The sequence below is a fragment of the Natrix helvetica genome, assembly GCF_964273705.1.
Source record: "Natrix helvetica genome assembly, chromosome: 1".
Lineage (NCBI taxonomy): Eukaryota > Metazoa > Chordata > Lepidosauria > Squamata > Natricidae > Natrix > Natrix helvetica.
The window spans coordinates 121010709-121029426 of NC_138548.1; the positions used below are offsets into that span (position 1 = coordinate 121010709).

Genomic DNA, 18718 nt, shown 5'->3' on the forward strand with positions numbered 1-18718 from the left:
TGTAAAGGAACACTCTGTGAATTTAAGAGAAGAAAAACACCCATCTTCATTTTTCAACCTCCAGAGCCTTCAGGGAAGCCTCCGGAAGGCCCCTGAAGGCTCCGGAGGGCTAAAACTGGCCCTATGAGCAAACCAGAAGTCTGTTCCCGAACTTCCGGTTTGCCCACAGGGCTGTTTTTTTGCGTTCTGGAGGCTTCAGGGAAGTTCCTGAAGCCTCCGGGGAGGGCGGAGGGAGCTGTTTTCGCCCTCCCAGGCTCCTATAAAGCCTCTGGAGCCTGGGGAGGGTGAAAAAAGCATGCAAAGAATGTGGGCTTGCGCCTGCCATGTGTGAATGCACGCTGGGGGGAGGGTTTGCGCATTGCATTATGGGTGCGGCACACCCGCGCACAACCTCCCTGCGCTCCCCCCGCTTATGACACGCGAGCCAAAAAAGGTTCGCCATCGCTGCCCTAGAATAAACAGTGTGGGTTTCTTTAACCAAAATGTTAAGGTTGAATAATCTTACCAGTTTTCCTGTCACTGTTACCCACCTGACCTTCGATCGTGGCTGACATCTTGAAACAAAGAAGGAATTTGATAGTGTTAGAAAAGCCCTCAAATGAATTGTGGCATTTACCTTTCCACTGTGGAAAACCCTGTTATTGCTGCTGTTTGATTCCAATGATCTTATTGAATGTTTTCTGGTTTCACCACTGGCTGGTTATATGTTATTAAGCACACACGTAGAATTTCTTTCTCAGTGCTTTTACCCTAATTGGGGCTAATTGTTTTTATGCTTTGCATAAACGTATGCTGTAACACTGTAACTGTATTTTCTCTCTTTCTGGTGTATTGCTGTTTCAGGTGAAATCTAGTGCAGGACTGAACATCACAAGTGCTATAATGGCATTAATTGGTATCATCCTGTACCTATGCGAGCTGAGCCTCAGTAGGAATTTTAGTAGATATGAGAGTGAATCTGACTATTACAATTCAATTGTAAGTAAAACAGTCTTGTCTTAAATTTTGGCTTCTTGTGCAGAATTCTGAAGATTATATATGCAGGAAGGATATCCCAAACCCTTTGAGTTTTGTTTGAAAATCTTTTCTTCAGTAAGTCTAAGACACAAAAACATGAGCGCTATTTCATTTGAATGCTTTTTAAATATATTTGTTAAATAAGGGGGATCAATCTTCTGGTCGTTGAGGTGCAAAGTGAGTAGGGGGTTTGTAGATTTCTTCTTTCTTCTCCAGTTTGTTTATTTGATGGAGAGGGGGATAGATATTTTTAAAAAATCTAAATGTGTTTTAGATACATTGTTTGACTATGTCTCTGTACAGTGTAAAAAATTGGTTGTTTTACAGTAGGGCTTAGGTAGCGAAAAATCAAAGAGTGCTTTAGAATTCTATATAGAATAGAATACAGCTGCACATGTTGAAATCTTGTACTAGGTTTTCTTGCCACCTTCACATTCTCACCCCTTCTTTGCATTTGCCACTCAGTTTTAGAAAACTGAAATTTAGGTAAGCTCTGAAGCGTGGATAGTTTAGAACCACACCAATACCTGGGATCAATGGCTTGAATTTTTAGTATTTTGTAAAGTCCTTTGTTTCTTCTAAGAGTTAAATCATACGTCATAGTATCACATCCAGGGCTTTTCTCCTTTCCAGCCTGAGAGATGATTGGAAAGAAGTTGGGTAAAGAAAATAGATCTAGATGCATCCTTATTGAGGAGGGGAAACAATATATCTTATACTGGCTGAATCTAAATCACATTGCTGCCCTTAACCATACTCTGTTGATGCCAATTTTCCCATGAGATTAACTTTACCATATCCCCAAACCAGGGACGTGCGGTCAGGGGAGGCAGGGGAGGCAGAGCCTCACCTCTCATCATGAAATAATATATAATAATAAATTATAATATATATTTCTTCCCATCCCTTTTACACGGTCCCCGCTAAGCTCCGGTAAGGAGAAGAGCTTTTGGGGAGTGAAGAGGAAGAGGGGGGGAGGAGGAGGAGGTGCGCGCGCGGGGCAGTGCCAGCTGGGCAACCGGCGGAGGCAGGAGGGTTCTCGGAAGTGCCAATAACCTGCCTCCGCTGTACTTTGCGCGCTTCTCGCGACTGCACTAGACGTCCAGAAGTGGCAGGGGCTGTTGGGCTGGAAGCCCAAACCCCATTAGCCACAAAAGCCGCTTCTGGACATATATTGCAGTCGCGAGGAGCACACGAAGTCCAGTAGAGACAGGAAGCTTCTCGCCGTTCCCCAGTCGCTTTCGTGGCTTCGTCATCAAGACGAAGTCCGGGAGCGCCCACAACATTTCTGCCTCTGCTGGACTTCGTCTTGATGATGTCGCCGCAGCTCCCGGGATGGACGGAGGTAGCCAGAGTGGCGCCGAGGCAGTCCGGCAGGCGAGCGAACGAGGATCAGGCTGCCTGATCCTCCATCTCTCGCTCACCCGCTCGCTCACTCCTTCGTCTGCCCGGACTGCCTCGGCCTCCAGCACACGTGGTCCCATTCCCCGCCTTCCTGATGACGTCACCAGCCATAAACCTCACCACACGTCACTGCCCCAAACCATGAGTAAGATTTACACCTGATGTAAGTCACCATTAGCTGTGTTGGTCTAAATCTAGTCTTTTCCTCTCCTCTTATTCTAAGCTCATCCAACAACAAGGTATGTAAAAGTTATTTCCCTTCACCCATAATCTTGGAGATAAAGTCAGGTGACCAAGAGTGGATATGTTATGATAGTGGGGAGTTCTATCGCTTTTCCTCTTTGGATTAGCCAGTCCTGTCTTAACCATTTCTCTTCCTCCTTCTCCCATCAGCACTTTTTTTCTTGAGGTTTCCTATTCCCCCCCCCACCTCTCCTCCTTCATCCCAAAGGTGCTTTTTCAAGAGGCATCTGGACTTTCTTGTTTTCCTGTGGAAACGGTTAGCTTCTCATCCAAGAAGCTTCTTCAGCTTTGACTAGATGGTGGCCTCAACAACTCTTTAAAAGAATGGAAATGACCAGCTGTCTGCAAGGACTATAAATCCTTCCATTCCCTACCATCCAGTCAGACCCGAAGAAACATCTTGGATGAGAAGCGAAATGTCTCCCCAGGAAAACAAGGAAGTCCAGTTGCCTCTTGAAAAAGCATCTTTAGAGCAACCATGACCTGGATGACTAAGAATCTCCCTAGACACTCTCCTCCATTACATCTCTCCAGTCAGCAGGAAAACAGATCCTCTAAATTTCCTGTTGGGAAATGGAGGGCAAGCAAATTACATCTATTTATTTCAACAGTGAGAGGGGCAGAATACTTCCCTTTAGAATATTGCAAAAGGTAGAGATGCTAATGTTCCCTGATGCAGTTTTCTCAGAATACACGGGCTTTAGGGATAGTCTTTACAATTACTTACAATTATTCAATTTACAATTGTATATTTAGTATCAATGGCACTCAAAAAAAATTATGACTGCTCCTTGCATTTATAACCATTGCAGTGTCCCCACAGTCACCTGATTAAAATTTGGGGGCTTGGCTGCTAGCAATTTATTTAGGACAGTTGCAGCATCCCCTTTGCGACTTTCCAAGCCAGCTTCTCATCAGCAAAGACAGCAGGGGTGGGGGAAGATTCACTTAACAACTGCATGATTCTCTTAACTGCAGAGATTTGCTTAACCACAGTGGCTGAAAAGGTAAGTCGAAATTCTGGTCCCAATTGTGGTTGTAAGTCCAGGTTACCTGTAAAGTGTCTCTGTTTTTCCTAATGCAATTATTCCTCCCAGTGTTTCCCAAGGGAGCAGCTGGGAGTCCCTTTTAATGGTGTAGCTCATTCAATAAAATAAAATACGTACCATTACATTAATTTCTCAGCAAATTAAAACTATCACTCCCCATGTCTACAGTATGCTGTAGAGAGTCTACAGAGTGTCGGTCTTGGCCTCTCCTCTTTGCTCCTCTTGTTCAGCCTGCTGGAATTTTGCATCGCTGTTTCCCTGGCTCACTTCGGGTGCCAGGCAGCTTGCTGTACGGATGACCAGGTAAATATTTGCTGCTTCGATAATAGCTTTAGCAGGTCTCATTATTAAAGAATGTAAAGAGGATTGTCTGTTTTTCTTCTTTATATCTGCACTCTACCTAACCTGACTGTTTAACTAAATGTTCCCTTTATTTGGAGCACCATTAGCCCCGGCAAAGAGTCTCTGTCTCTCTCACAGCAGGCTAACAATGTCTCAATGTGCCTATGGAAAGTGATGCTCGTTCCCTTTCCCCCTAAAATGGTCCCAACACATTGGGAGCCTCTCTCTCTCCCTTTCCCCACAGTCGTAAAGGAAGTCCTACAAGGTTCGCTTGCTCTTTTCCAGCAGCTCACACACACACACACAGACGCACTGAATGCGAGCCCGCCCCCCAGCGCTGCAGATTCCAATAAAGAATTCTGATAAGTTCCAGACAGGATTCAGAAGTTCAGATTATCAGTGGCTGACCGACAGGGAGATAAATAGTTGTCTGCTGCACCTGTTTGTCTCTGCCCCCTGCCTTTTATCACCAGAGCTAGGGTGGGGCTTAAGACTACTCATAGATTTCCACTGCCCTCCTCTGCCTTCTGCGCATCTACGTGTTAGGTACTGAACCCAGCTGTTCTCTTCCTCATCAACTACCTCAAGACCTGTGGGCTGTTGACTTTCCATCTGAGGGCCGATGGATGGCCCAGGCTCCCCCTCCGTCTCTATCTCTGACCATCTAAATGCTCAGCCTCTAAACCCTTTGCCTGTTAATTTTTAGTTTTAAAGAATTCTCTAGTGGGACTTTGAACTATCAAGGATTTCAGCCAGTTGGTGAGACTGTTAGCATCACAGTTAAAAACACACAACTGGAGAATCTACTCCTCCTACCTATAGTAACAGATGTGTCCCTGAATATTTTTTTGTATTGACTATTCTTTTCTGTTACAGCCAACAATGCTTTTTGTGCCTTACCAAGTCACTGGAGGCGGAGAAGTTGCAGGTGAACCAAATCCTCCTCCACCACCACCATCTTACGAGAACGTGATTACCAAATCTCAGTAAAACAAGAACAACAGGAAGGAACTACTGAGAATTGTTGGCAACAGAAGTTTCAGGAGAAGCAATCACATGATCACGAGGAGGCTGCTACGTGTGAGGACTGGTCATGAGTCACTTTTTTTTTTCAAATTTGTTGTAACTTTGAATGGTCACTAAATGACCAGTTGTAAGTTGAGAACTATCTCTAATAGTGGTTGCATAATCACTGTGATCCCAAAACAGAAGAAGTGTACATGTAACCAAAATATTCCATATTGTTAGAGCGCTTATGCTGATGAAAAACACAGATTCCATGCAAATTGCCATTTTTTGTTTTCTGTCATCGCATCTCCAACAGGACAAGCTGGAAACACATTCATTAGCTGTTTCCTTGAAGGGTTTACAGTTGTGTAAACATGCAATTTCAAAATCAAAGCCATTCATACTTTTATGGAAGGTATATTTAGGGGGTGGGCAACTATGCTCCCTTTGCAACCTGTGGACTTCAACTCCTGAGCCTGCAGGGCTGATTCAGGTATTCTTGGAGTTGAAGTCTGCAGTTCCTAAAGCTGCCAGAGTTGCCCATCCATAGTATATGCCTCAAGAGAGTCAATTGGGATGTAGAGAAGATTCCTTAAAGGGCTATAGTCACCTCGTAGGCACGTGGGGAAGATCGCCCCCGCCTCATACCTGTACATGGGGGAATAATTAAGACATCCCCTGAAAATAAAGCCTAGCACTTATTTCGAAGGTGAAAAGAAAATATGACCGGGTCTTATTTTTGGGAAAACATGGCATGCTGTCTAGTATTATAAGAGGTGGTAGAATACGAGGGCTTCTCCTAAAAACTATTATCATTTCTATAATTTTGAGTGCATTTAGTTCAAGATTGTTCCGGCTGCATCACAAGGCTAGTTGGTCAACTTCCCATCTGTATGCAGATTCATCAAAGAAAGGAAGTAAAGAGTGTCATCATTTCAACTGTGCTGGATTATGTTCAGGATACTTCCTATCAAATTAAACCTCAAAAACTCCGCAAATGTACATTTTGTACACCTGTAAAATCATTGCAGGGGTCAAACATTTCACCGTGTAATTATGAACAAAGAAGCAACGAATCTTCTCTATATTTCAATCGAGTCTCTTGAGGCATTTACCAGGGATGGGCAACTATGGAACTTTTCGGATGACATCTAGGCATTTATCCATCCAAAAATGTCAATTGCAGCTTCTAAAATGAAAATGAAATTTTTAAAAAATGTGTTATTGTTAAAAAGGCTGATAACTTTTGAGTTTGCCAACTCTCATGAGATTTCAGTGGTCTCATGTGATCTCACAAGTTTTCAGCTTGCCTGCATAATTATTATGGCCTTTATTTTCCCCCATTAAATTGTAGATATTTCAAATATAATGTAATAATGTAAGGGTTGTGATTCAAAGAAGGCAGATTTGGACTAGGAAGTGAAAAGGTCCAATAGGCATCTAATTTGGTCTGGGAAACTACCTGTAGGTTGGCTAAAAAATGTTTATTTCTCAAGTATCCTTCCTTCCCTAGAAGATGAATTTGGAGGACAGGTTATAGGGAAGGAGGATTAGAAACATAAGGAAACTTTTACCATCTTCCTGATGCCTCCTTGTGTCAGGAACATCTGGCGGGCCTTCCATGAGACTGGCCGAATCAGAGAATACACACACAGGAGTTTTCTCGGGATGGGAGCGCCCAGATCTGACTCTGAACGTCCCTTTTATTGGTTATAAAAATGGGTGGATACAAAAGACAAACAAGGGAACAGCGTAGGGAAAAAGACATTTCCATATATTATAAAACCTTACACGTGACTATATCATTGGTTACACAATCGGAGATATCGCGGCCAGGGATGAAATGTTTTCTTTGAAAACTCCCTTTATCGCGGCCAGGGATGGAATGTTGTCTTTGAAACTCCCTTTTGTCCTTGTACATGTTTCAGCTGACGTGTCAGCCTGCACACACTCGAGACGGCGCCAGTTTGATCAATTATTCCAACATCTCCTCTGTTTTTGTGTTTTAAAGCACGTCTTCTTCTTCGTCCAATGGCATGTGCATATAGCTACGGTGTTCAGAGTTTTTCTCTTCCAATTCCTCGTCACTGCTGAGCACGAAATGTGGTTTCTGCAGCACATAAATATAAATCTATATTTATCTATATTTATGTATTTATATTGTGTTTTAATATGACTGTACACCGCCCCGAGTCCCTTCTGAGAGAGGGCGCGGTTTATAAATTAAATAAAAGTTAAAGCAGCTGGGTTTGTTCTCCATTATTAACTGAAGTGATAACATTGATTTGCTGATTTTTTGGGAAAAAACTCCTAGCCATAGCGATTAAGGACGGGATACATTGAATACAACAACAAAAATAAATGAACAAAACAGTAATGATTACAATAGTAGGAATCAACTTACGGAGCCAAGATCCATCAGGTAACCAGGACCATAAAGCTCCCCATACGTCAATGGCTCCGGGGCCATCAGTTTGTAGTGGGTTATTCCGAATCATACCTTCCATGTGTTGTACAGTGCTGGAAATATTAATTTTATAATCGTGGATATATACACAACAGTGAGAATGAATTAAAGCACAGACACCTCCTTGTGCTGCCAAGAGAATATCAAGGGCATAACGGTTCTGGAGAGCGACTTCTCTAACTTCATTCAGTTCCTCATTAATTAACTTAAGATATTTAATGGTTTCATTAAACATTGCAACAGTCCAGTTGTTCAAAATATGCAGGTCACGGCAACCCCTATAGCTGGTAGGATGGCTCGTGAGTTTTGTGTATCTAGGTTCCCTCCCAAGGTTAACCCAGAGTCAGAGGGGTTACTATCTCTTCTGTTCCGCAATCGAATTTGAGGGAGTGTATCAATTTTATAAATTGTGGGGATAACCCAACCCAAAGTACAAGTACCTGCCCAATACTTTGGCCACTGGTGATAAGCCGTGTTGCTGCGCAATAACCAAATGTGGTAGGGCAGAGGTAAAAGGGGGTGCGCCGAGTTTTCAGTGTCATTTTCCCATTTCCTCATAATGTAAAACCAAAAGCATGCTACGAGGCCTCCCTGTGTTTGAACCTGAGAGTAATCATTCGTAATAATCTTTTTGATACAACACGGATAGTCTGCTCCACCTAATGTTGACGAGTTTTGGCATTGTGTTGCAGTGGTGTTTCTTCCTAATGCACATTTCATGCAATATTCAGGCAAAGGAACCACCTTTTTACAATTCGTGTTGTTTCCCAAGAATGTGCTGTCAGCGGTTTTTGGTCTGGAGAAGCAAATCAATGCCTCACCACGAAATTGGATCTGCGTTTTGAATAAAGTCTTGTTACTGAATCCAGGAATAGAGAAGAAATATTCAGGTTTGTTTTGGTCCCAGTCATTCCATCCTGTCTCATTCAGAGGGACTGAGTGCAGAGGTACTCCTTTGCCAGATTGTCCTGGTGTGTGCATACAAATCCAGCAATTTGTGGCATTTAATACTGTGACCACCTTTTGAATGTCCTTCATGTAATTGTTTTGTAACCACAATGTATCGCCATCACTGTGTCCAGGTTTAATGAACTTACTGTTGATGTTAATGAGAATGTGTGAAAGGAGTACAAAAACCCAGAGTACAAATGCACGTGTCATGTTTAGGTCAAATATCGGTGCCAGGTGGAGAAATGTCCGTTGTTTTTGTTTTCAAGTGATATGGTCTTACGTGTCTTCCTGGCACCCAAATAGTGTAGTCGTCGTGGCGGACAGCAGCATAGCCTCTTCCCCAGGTAATCAGGTCGGCCGGGCCTCGCCAGGCAGGATCAGGAAGGTGTCTATAGTACACCTGTGGTCGGGGAAAAGCTGCAGATGGAGAAGCAGAAAAATGATGAGTCGCTGCAGAGGTGGGTGGGGTTCCAGTGAGGTTTAAAAAGTTCAACGTATAAAGGGCAAGGTTAAGCCTATTTTGCAGCAGCAGGAGGCTAGGGGGAAGTTTTCCCTGAGCCAAATTGTACCTATCCGGGGAGTGTTTAAGGGTCTGATTAGCACGCTCCACCATGGCTTGGCCTTGTGAATTATACGGGATGCCAAATTTGTGCATAATGGACCATTGGTTGCAGAAGGTAGCAAGAGCCGCGCTCGTGTAAGCAGGCCCATTATCCGTTTTTAATTCTTTTGGGCGTCCCAGTGCTGCGAATGACCGAATGCAATGGTTAATGACATGCTTCACGGCTTCACCCCTTTGTGGGGTAGCAATGATGAAGCCTGAAAAGGTGTCTATTGAAACATGAATGTATTTCCAAGGGGCAAAAGAATTATACTGAGTCACGTCCATCTGCCAAATTTGACAAGACTCTGTGCCCCTAGGATTTACTCCCATGGGAAGTGAGTGTGCTTGTTTGCTACAGGTTGGGCACTGCTGTAAGATTGCAGTCGCCTCAGCCTGAGTGATGCCAAATTGCTTTATAAGTGATTTTTTTATTCTGATGGAAATAAGAATGACTGTCCCAAGGAGAAACAGGTGAAAGAGTCAAAAGTGAAGCACCAGATGCCGCAGCATCGGCCATGTCATTACCTTCCTGGAGGGGATCAGGAAAAGGCTGATGACTTCATACGTGCGTAACAAAATAAGGTTCCTTCCTTGCAACAATAAGTGCCTGAAGTGTACTCTACTCAAATTATTCAGGAATTCTTTCCGTTGTGCTCTTTTAATTTTGCGACAGTTAGCACTGTATTTAATCAGTAAGCCCCTCATAACTGCCTTAGCAGTGTCCCAAGTATTATAAATGGATGTGTCTTCGGTTTTATTCTCTTGGATAAAAAAACTCATCTCTTTTTTAAAAGACCCCATAAAGTCTTCATCCTGCAAAGCCCCCACCCACATTCTCCATCTAGTTTGCCTGTATCCAGGAATCTTCCATGTCAGCCTTATAGGACTATGATCCGCCCATTCATTAGTACCAATTTCTATTCCAGACACCATTCCCCTCAGTTCTGGAGACATCCAGACCATGTCTAAACGTGTCCAGGAGTGGTGTCTGGGGGAGAAATAGGTGTATTGCCTTTTCCCAGGGTTGTGTAATCTCCAAACATCTTGTAGGCCAAATTCCTCCCTTATGACATATCCTTGGTAGGGTTTTTTTAAATTTCTTTCAAACCTCCTTGATTTCCCCCCCGGATATAATCCTGAGTTTTGTCCACCACCGCGTTAAAATCCCCCAGTACGCAGATATGATCATATTCCACCTCCCCTAGTCTCCCATACAGATCTTCATAAAAGGCCCTTTGATTGACATTGGGGGCGTATATACCAACCAGAAGGCACTTCCTCTGTCCAATCTCTATCTCTATCATTAGAACCCTTCCTTCCTGATCAGCAAAAATTTGTTGGGCTTTCAAATGGTGTTGCACATAAAACACTAAACCTCTCTTTTTTTGTTCTGCTAAGGCAGTGAACATATTACCCAATTTCCGATGTCTCAGTAGATGCGCATAATCCTTCTTTATATGAGTCTCTTGTAAACAGATAATATCATATTTGAGCTTAGTCAATTTGTTCAGAATTCTATTTCGTTTAGAGGGGCCATTTAAGAATGAGTAGAGGTGAGCAGAGAATGCAAGAAGGGAATGAGCAGGAACATCTGGTCGAGGAAAGGTCGTTCTGGCAACATCAGATTAGCTTGCTAGATAAAGAAGAGTTAGCCTTCTAACTCTTAAATGGTCTAAACAACATTACTTTGAGAATAAGCCAGGTAGATGGCTCTCATACCGCTTAAGGAAGGAAGGCGAACAACGTAGGATAGAGGGGTTGAAGGATTTGGATGGAAACTTCCATACTACTAAGGAAGGGAAAAAGAAAGTGGCACATGAATTTTTCACCAAACTGTATGAGAAAGGGGCAGAAGAGATACAAGGAATCAGACAGTTTTTGAATAAATCTGACCTACCACAAGTCCCTGAATCTGTGAAGCAACTTCTTAACGCTGATATAACGGAAGGGGAAGTAGAAGCAGCCATGATGAAACAAGCCAATGGGAAGACCCCGGGTACAGATGGGCTCCCGGTTGAACTATATAAGGCGATGTTTGGGGTACTGGGTAAATATATGACAGAATTGTATAACAGAGTGATGAGGGATACCCAGACTCCAGCATCGTGGTCTGAAGCGTTTATTTCCATTATTCCCAAGGAAGGGACTGACCTGTCACTTATTAGAAATTATAGGCCAATTTCGCTGCTAAACTCTGATTATAAAATCTTTGCGGCAGTGTTAGCAGCAAGACTTGCCTGTTTTCTCAATACCTTCATACACTCAGATCAGAATGGCTTCCTCCCCAATCGACACCTACGGGATAATTTGAGGATGATTATGAATACCCTGGAATATTTTGAGACCTCCCCGGATAAACAGATGGCCGTAGTTTTTGTCGACGCCCAAAAGGCATTTGATCGGGTCTCCTGGGACTTTATGATATCCCAGATGGAATATATGGATTTTGGCACAAAATTTATTGGGGCAATTCAGGCCATATATCAAAAACAAACAGCAAGGGTATTGATTGAGGGAGATCAAACAGGGAAGATCGAGATTCATAGAGGTACAAGACAGGGTTGCCCCTTATCCCCGCTCTTATTTGTCTTGACTTTGGAACCTCTACTGAGAGAAGTAAGACGGAAAAGTGAGATAAAGGGAATGAGGATTAGACGGGAGGAGGTTAAGGTGCAAGCCTATGCTGATGATCTGGCCTTCATTCTAGAGGAACCAAGGGAACCAGGACCGCATTTGTTAGAACTAATTAGGGAATTTGGGAGCGTTGCAGGTCTACTTCTTAATGAAGATAAGACCAAAATGTTGGTCAAAAACATGACCACAAGACAGAAGCACCAACTTGAACATCTAGTGAGTCTGAAGCCCGTAAAAAAAATCAAATATTTAGGAATATGGCTGACAGGGAGATGTAGCTCCATAAAGGAGGACAACTATGTTCACCTTTACAAACAGATGGTCCAAGATTTCGGCAGATGGAAGAACCTACAACTCTCCCTTATGGGGAGAATAGCAGTTATTAAAATGTGTATTCTCCCCAAATGGCTATTTTTATTTCAATCGGCTCCTGTAAGATTGGAAAAGAAATTCTTTAATGAAATGAATAGAGCCGTCTCAAAATTTATTTGGCAAAAAAAAAAAAAAATAACACCTAGAATTAAACTGAAAATGATGCAGGAACCTAGAATTAGAGGGGGATTTGGTCTCCCCAATTGGCAGCTTTATTATCAGGCGGCTTTATTAATTTGGATTAAAGAATGGATGACCCTGAGAAGAACACGGCTCCTGACTATTGAAGGCTGGGGCCTACAGTATGGTTGGCACTATTATATTTGGCCCGGTTCAGAGCGACCCAAACACTTTAATGACCACTTGGTGCGTAGGACCTTGAGCTACTCTTGGGAGAAGTTGAGGAGGAAGTTATACTCGAAGGTGCCATGCTGGATCTCTACTCAGGAAGCCCTTGTTTATCCAACATGATACAGAGGGGAGAAGATCTTGACATATGAAGAGATCTTAGACTCACAGGGGAATTTGAAGACCAGGGAGTCATTAGCTTCGCAAGGGTACCATATCGACTGGTGGCCATATTCCCAGATACTCTCAAGGTATAAAAAAGATCAGAAGACTGAAGGTATATATCCCTATAAACAAGAACTGGACAAGGTTCTTTTTGGAACAGAGAAAGGGATGCTTTCCAAGTGTTACGGACATCTATTGCTATTGGATGTAGGGGAAGAAGTGGTCAAAGACTGCATGATTGCTTGGGGACGGAATATAGGACCCACATTGGACTTTCAAAGTTGGGAAGAAATTTGGTTTAAAAATATGAAATTGACTATGGCAGCCTCGTATAAGGAAAATACATATAAAATGATATATCGGTGGCATCTACCACTGGCAAGACTTGCCAGAATGTTCCCTGGGATCATGCCTAATTGCTGGAAATGTGGTCACAGAGAGGGGACCTATTTCCATCAGTGGTGGACCTGCCCAATGGCGATTAAATACTGGAAAAAAATTAGGCGGTGGTTAATAGAAATCACCCAACATCAATTAGATTTGAAACCTGAAACCTTCCTGTTAGGACTCAAACCCCCAGACATCAACATCGAGATATGGTTTTTGGTGTTGCACATAACCACTGCGGCAAGATTGGCATTTGCCCAGGAATGGAAGAGCGATCAAATACCAATCGATAGGGCAGTAATAAATAAAATTAATGAATGCGCAGAATCGGATAGACTAACAAAATTAATTAAAGGAAAAAAGGACTCAGAATTCTATAACTCGTGGAAGAGGTGGTACAATTGGGTACGGGAACGACCGAATAATAACAATTGAAGCAATAATATATGTTTAAATCAGATACTGGTAAATAATATTAATCAGAAATTAAAGGACGAATAAGAATTGATGACGTAGGTACGCTGACTAGATGGGCTGCATATAGTGTAAATGTTGGTGCTAAATATTAGGCCTATTACTAGGACGGTAATGTTAAGTTTAGCTATTTAAACGTTATGATTTCTTGCACTGTGACAGCAATATGTTTGAAATTATGTTTGTATGATTTTATTTTTATAAGAATAAATAAAATAAAATAAAATAAGTGCCTGAAGTGTAGAAATCAAGGAAGTTAATTCAGAATCCAAAGATGGTGACAAGTATGACTGAAAAATAGTAGAGACAATTTGTGTCACATACAAACTGTCCAAAATTAAGTTAAAGGATTCTGATGAAAAATGTTTAAATGCCAGAATAGTGGCAGCCAATTCGGGTCTCTGCGCTGACTTCTGCGGTGGAGTAATTTTTGTGTGCCACTGGCCATTTCTGAACCAGGCACAAGCTCCAAATTGCTTTCCACCATCAGCAAAAAGGGTGATGGCATTTTTTATTGGTAGTGGCTGCAATAAATCATTCAAAAAAATTGGAACAGTCTTCAAAAGCTGAATTCTCGGATGAGCAGGCGGATGGCAGGAAATGTGGCCTGGCCATTCCGTGAGAGCTATCTGCAACTGCTCAGAATTGATATACATCACATCCCACGTGGCAAGGGAGCATGGGACATATAAAGTTGATGGTTCAATGCCCATCAAGGCTTTTGCCCTCAGGCGGGCCTTGGTGATCAAAGAAGCAAATTGAAAAGGCTTTTGATTAAAGGTATTACGCGGAGTATGTGGAAGGTGCAACCACTCCAAAATGAGGAGTGGTCCCGGATTTTGGGCTAAAATAGCAGTTGGGATGTCCATAGTATTAAGCAGGACAATAACAAGTGGTTCGTCCGGGATACAACGATCCACCCATTGTTTACACAATGCCAGCTCGACTTGCGTCAGAATTTCCAATTGTGCTTTGTTCAGACTTATCAAATCAGATGGATGTTTGCCTTGTGTAAGTGCTGAAAAAAGAGGTGCTAACTGCTTGGTAGAAATACCAAGGTAAGGTCTAACCCAATTTATTGTTCCTAAATATTGCTGCAACTGCACCAAGGTTGTCTTCTGTGATAACTTAATGTGAGGGACAACAGGAGCAGAGTATGAGGATAGCAATTTATGGCCTAGATATAAAAAAGGTTGCTTGTGTTGTATTTTGTCCGGGGCTATATGGAGTCCCCCCTCTGTTAACATAGTAGTGAGAATAGGCAATGTGCTTCTTACTGTTCCCTCAGGGCCTGGAGCTGCAACAAGGATGTCATCCATGTAATGGTACACTAAAAAAAGGGGGAAACCGAAGACGATATGGCTGCAAAATGGAATTCACATAAAATTGACACATGGTAGGGCTATTTAGCATGCCCTGAGGCAACACTCGCCATTGGTAGCAAGAAGTGGGCCGAGACATGTTTATTTCAGGCACTGTAAAGGCAAACAGTTGCATATCTCTCGGATGAAGTGGAATGGAAAAAACGGCATCCTTCAGGTCAATGATCATCAGGTCAAAATCTTTTGGAATTAAATTTGGGTTGGGGAGACCGCATTGCAGCGCCCCCATCGGCTGGATGACGGCGTTGACCGCACGAAGGTCGTGTAAAAATGCCATTTACCTGATTTCTTTTTTATCACAAAAACTGGGGTGTTATAAGGACTTAGCAAGGGTTCTATGTGATTTAATTCTAATTGTTCTAAAACCAGGTTTCACAAGGCTGAGGCCTTCTCAAAGGTGAGCGGCCACTGGTCAATCCATACTGGGCTCTCCGATTTTAAAGAAATCCGGAGTGGTGGCGGAGGGGACATGCTCAGTCCAGACTTAGTTTTGCTCCAAATTGTTGCAACAAATCTCTACCCCACAAATTGATGTGGAGGGGGGTAGTATTACCCATTTGATATGAGCAGTTGTAGAGATCTGGGGCGATGTTGCTGGCAGCCACTCTTTGCTAATTTGGGCGACCTGAGTTCCACCGACGCCTCGGACTGCAGGTGACTGTTCGGTAGCGCAACCTGCTGATCCGCTAAGCATGTCAAAAGCATTGGGGGAAAAGAAGCACTGCAAGAAAGAAGTGAATCATGAGGAAAGAGTAAAGCAGATGTGGGAGGGGAGAGGGCGACAGAGGGTGTAGCTGAAATAAAGTAAGGTGTGTTAGGAAACGACGCATCTAGGGAAACATCAGCAACAAATTCCAGCAAAGGAGGAAATGAAGCGGGGAATGGCAGCGGCTTTGTTCTTACAGGCTTTTGGATCAGGCTGGCTGTTGGCCCCGCTTCTAGTTTCCCGACTGGGCGGTTTGTTGGCTTGAGCGACATTGATTTGCCCAGTGGTACCCCTTTTTACATGTCCTGTTTTAGGACAAACAGTTTTTGGCTTAGCCCCTGAATTAGAGTTTTTGTGGGACACGCCCCCTCCCGGGGCTCTACATTGAGATTTGAAATGTCCCGGTTTGCCGCAGTTAAAGCAATTTCCAGCCGGGCGACCGCCCTGCTGCAAGGCGGCAGCAAGGCGTCCATTGCAAAGGTGCTTGTCCCCACAATGCGGCAGGCTTTGAGATATTCCGCCAGAGTAACACCCGGTTTAGAAGCAAGAGGTTGTAAGATACAGCGACAGTCAGCATTAGAATTCTCAAGAGACAATTTTAACAATAGTTCAGATCTAGCGACGGGATTGTCAATTTGTCTCTCCACCGCCCTCTACAATTCATCCACGAAGTCCGAAAAAGCTTGATTCGGACCCTGGTGAATCTTAGAGAAGGAGGTGGTAGGCAATCCAGAGGCTTCATCTGTTTTATCCAAAGCACGCAAGGCAGCAATACTAACAAGCGGAAAAACAGCCACGGGAAGTTGTAATTGGGCTGTAACCAAAGCAAAAGCACCAGAGTCAGCAACATGGTCCCCAGTGATGGCGGGATTTCCTGCCATGCGGGCAGCACTATGAGCCTCCCGTGAAAAGTCCGACTCCCATACAACATACTGAGGCCCCGTGAGGAGCATTCTCAGTAGGTCCTTCCAATTCTGGGGAGTCATGATAAAGGATGTAGCCATGGAATTAAAAAGACCCTTAACATAAGGCGATCGAATACCGTACATAGAGACGGCTGCTTTTAGGTCTCTAATCGTTTTCAGGGGAAGGGGCTCATATAGTGGCATTGGAACCCCAGCCCCCGCAGGGTTGGGCACAAGCAAAACAGGAAAAGCAGAACGTTGAGTCAGCTCCTCGGCATCGAGGAGCCCCTGGCTGTGAGCTTGAGCCATAGCCAGGGCAACCGCACCCATAGCATTATGGGCGGGTGGCCTGGTGGAATCGGGCAAAGGAGCGCAGGGGGGGCAGGGACTATCAACGGAATATGCCCCTTTATTTTTATCTGTAGCTTCCTCAGCAAGCGAGGCTTCCTTTTTGTAGGGGAGTGGAAAGGCGGAGGGCTTCAATCCCTCTGCCAAGCCTTTTTCGTGAATCATAAGGCACTCCATAACTACCCGCCATGAAGACAGTATTTTCCTGGGGGCCCTTGGCATCTCATGGAAGTGAGCACCCAATTTTCGCCATGTAGACGTTTTTAAGGAGCCTCTCTCTGGGTAGGCAGGGCAGTTTTTCCAAATGTATTCTAAGAAACTGACCAATTCTTTCTTAGATAAAATGGGTAAATTTTTTCCATTATTTTTCAAAATAATAATTGAAACCTTGATTAGTTCACCAAGCTCTTGCAGGTGCGCAGCCTGCTGCTTGGTTAACCCTCCACCCATACTCACGAGGGGATTATCGTCTTGCGGCGGATGAAATCGTGTGCACGGCCTCTTCCAGGCGATGAATACAGGAGGTCCAAGGGACATATAGTCTTGGGAACTATCACGTCGGGGTCACCAGTTGTCAGGAACATCTGGCGGACCTCCCATGAGACTGGCCGAATCAGAGAATACACACACAGGAGTTTTCTTGGGATGGGAGCACCCAGACCTGACTCTGAACGTCCCTTTTATTGGTTATAAAAATGGGCGGATACAAAAGACAAACAAGGGAACAGCGTAGGGAAAAATACATTTCCATATATTATAAAACCTTACACGTGACTATATCATTGGTTACACAGTCGGAGATATCGCGGCCAGGGATGAAATGTTGTCTTTGAAAACTCCCTTTATCACGGCCAGGGATTGAATGTTGTCTTTGAAACTCCCTTCGTCCTTGTACATGTTTCAGCTGACGTGTCAGCCTGCACGTACTCGAGACGGCTCCAGTTTGATCAATTATTCCAACATCCTTGCCACACAAATTCATGATTTTTAAATACTGAGGTACAATTAAAACCAGATGATTTTCTTCAGGATGGGTGGACAGACAGTGAGAAAGAAGTCACGGAACTTTGTTTTTTATATATGATAGATTCAGGAAGATTGTAATATGCTCAAAAGTGGGAAGGTTTAAAATAACCAACAATTGAATGGTTGGTGAAAATGAGCTTGCTAACAAGACTAAACTGACTTCCTTGGTTAGAGAAAAGACTGGAAACCTCTTAAAAACTTTGGATGAAAAAGAAAAAATAGCATTAGCAACAACATTTAGGCTTATATACTGACCTTTTAGTGCTTTACAGTATTCTTTGGGTGGTTTACAACATTGAAGCATTATTTGCATATTCCCCCCAACAATCTGGGTCCTCATTCTACTGACCCCTGGAAGGATGGAAGGCTGAATGAACCTTGAGCCCCACCAAGATCCAACTCCAGACTGTGGGCAGAGTTTCTCTGTGATACTGAACTTTAACCACTGTTCCATCTGGGCTCATACAATGAACTTGTGATTAGACTTTTTGATAATTAGAAGGAAAATAGATAGTGGAAAAAAGTGATCTTTTTTGTAATCATAGAGTAAGAGATAATTTTGTAATTGTGTTTATATTTGCTGCACAGAAAATAGTAAGCTTTTGTCTTCTCTTTTTATCTTTTTGTTCTGCATTTTTGCCTTTCTCTTTGTTTTCTTTACTCTGTATTTCTGGTACTCAGTTGTTTTCTCCAATGGAATAACATGTCCTTTACATAAATTAAAAATTGATAATTTTTATATAGCCACATTGTCCATCAATACATTATCTTTCACTTGTATTTTTATTTTTTTCTTTCTCTTTGCAGCTTATAAGATAATTGTTTCCTTGGTTTATTCACAAATTGAAAATGCCTGTGTTTTGTATAATTCAATTTAAATTCCAGT

At 43.1% G+C, this 18718-nt stretch overlaps 2 protein-coding genes across 3 annotated transcripts in view; both read left to right on the top strand.

Moving 5' to 3' along the window:
* The window catches only part of LOC309397030 (membrane-spanning 4-domains subfamily A member 8-like), an 8009-nt gene extending 2662 nt beyond the window's left edge, over positions 1 to 5347 (top strand). For both annotated transcript variants that reach the window (XM_081962707.1, XM_081962706.1), the window contains exons 5-7: positions 844 to 978; positions 3882 to 4016; positions 4932 to 5347. In XM_081962707.1, coding sequence (XP_081818833.1) covers positions 844 to 978; positions 3882 to 4016; positions 4932 to 5045 — 384 coding nt within the window. In that variant the 3' untranslated portion in view covers positions 5046 to 5347. The remainder of the gene's footprint in view (positions 1 to 843; positions 979 to 3881; positions 4017 to 4931) is intronic.
* Positions 5348 to 16994: 11647 nt separating this feature from the next.
* LOC309390361 (membrane-spanning 4-domains subfamily A member 15-like) overlaps positions 16995 to 18718 on the top strand; it is a gene marked incomplete at its 5' end in the record, with an annotated part of 45635 nt that continues 43911 nt past the window's right edge. Inside the window, one exon of the mRNA XM_081949627.1 lies at positions 16995 to 17037. Coding sequence (XP_081805753.1) covers positions 16995 to 17037 — 43 coding nt within the window. The remainder of the gene's footprint in view (positions 17038 to 18718) is intronic.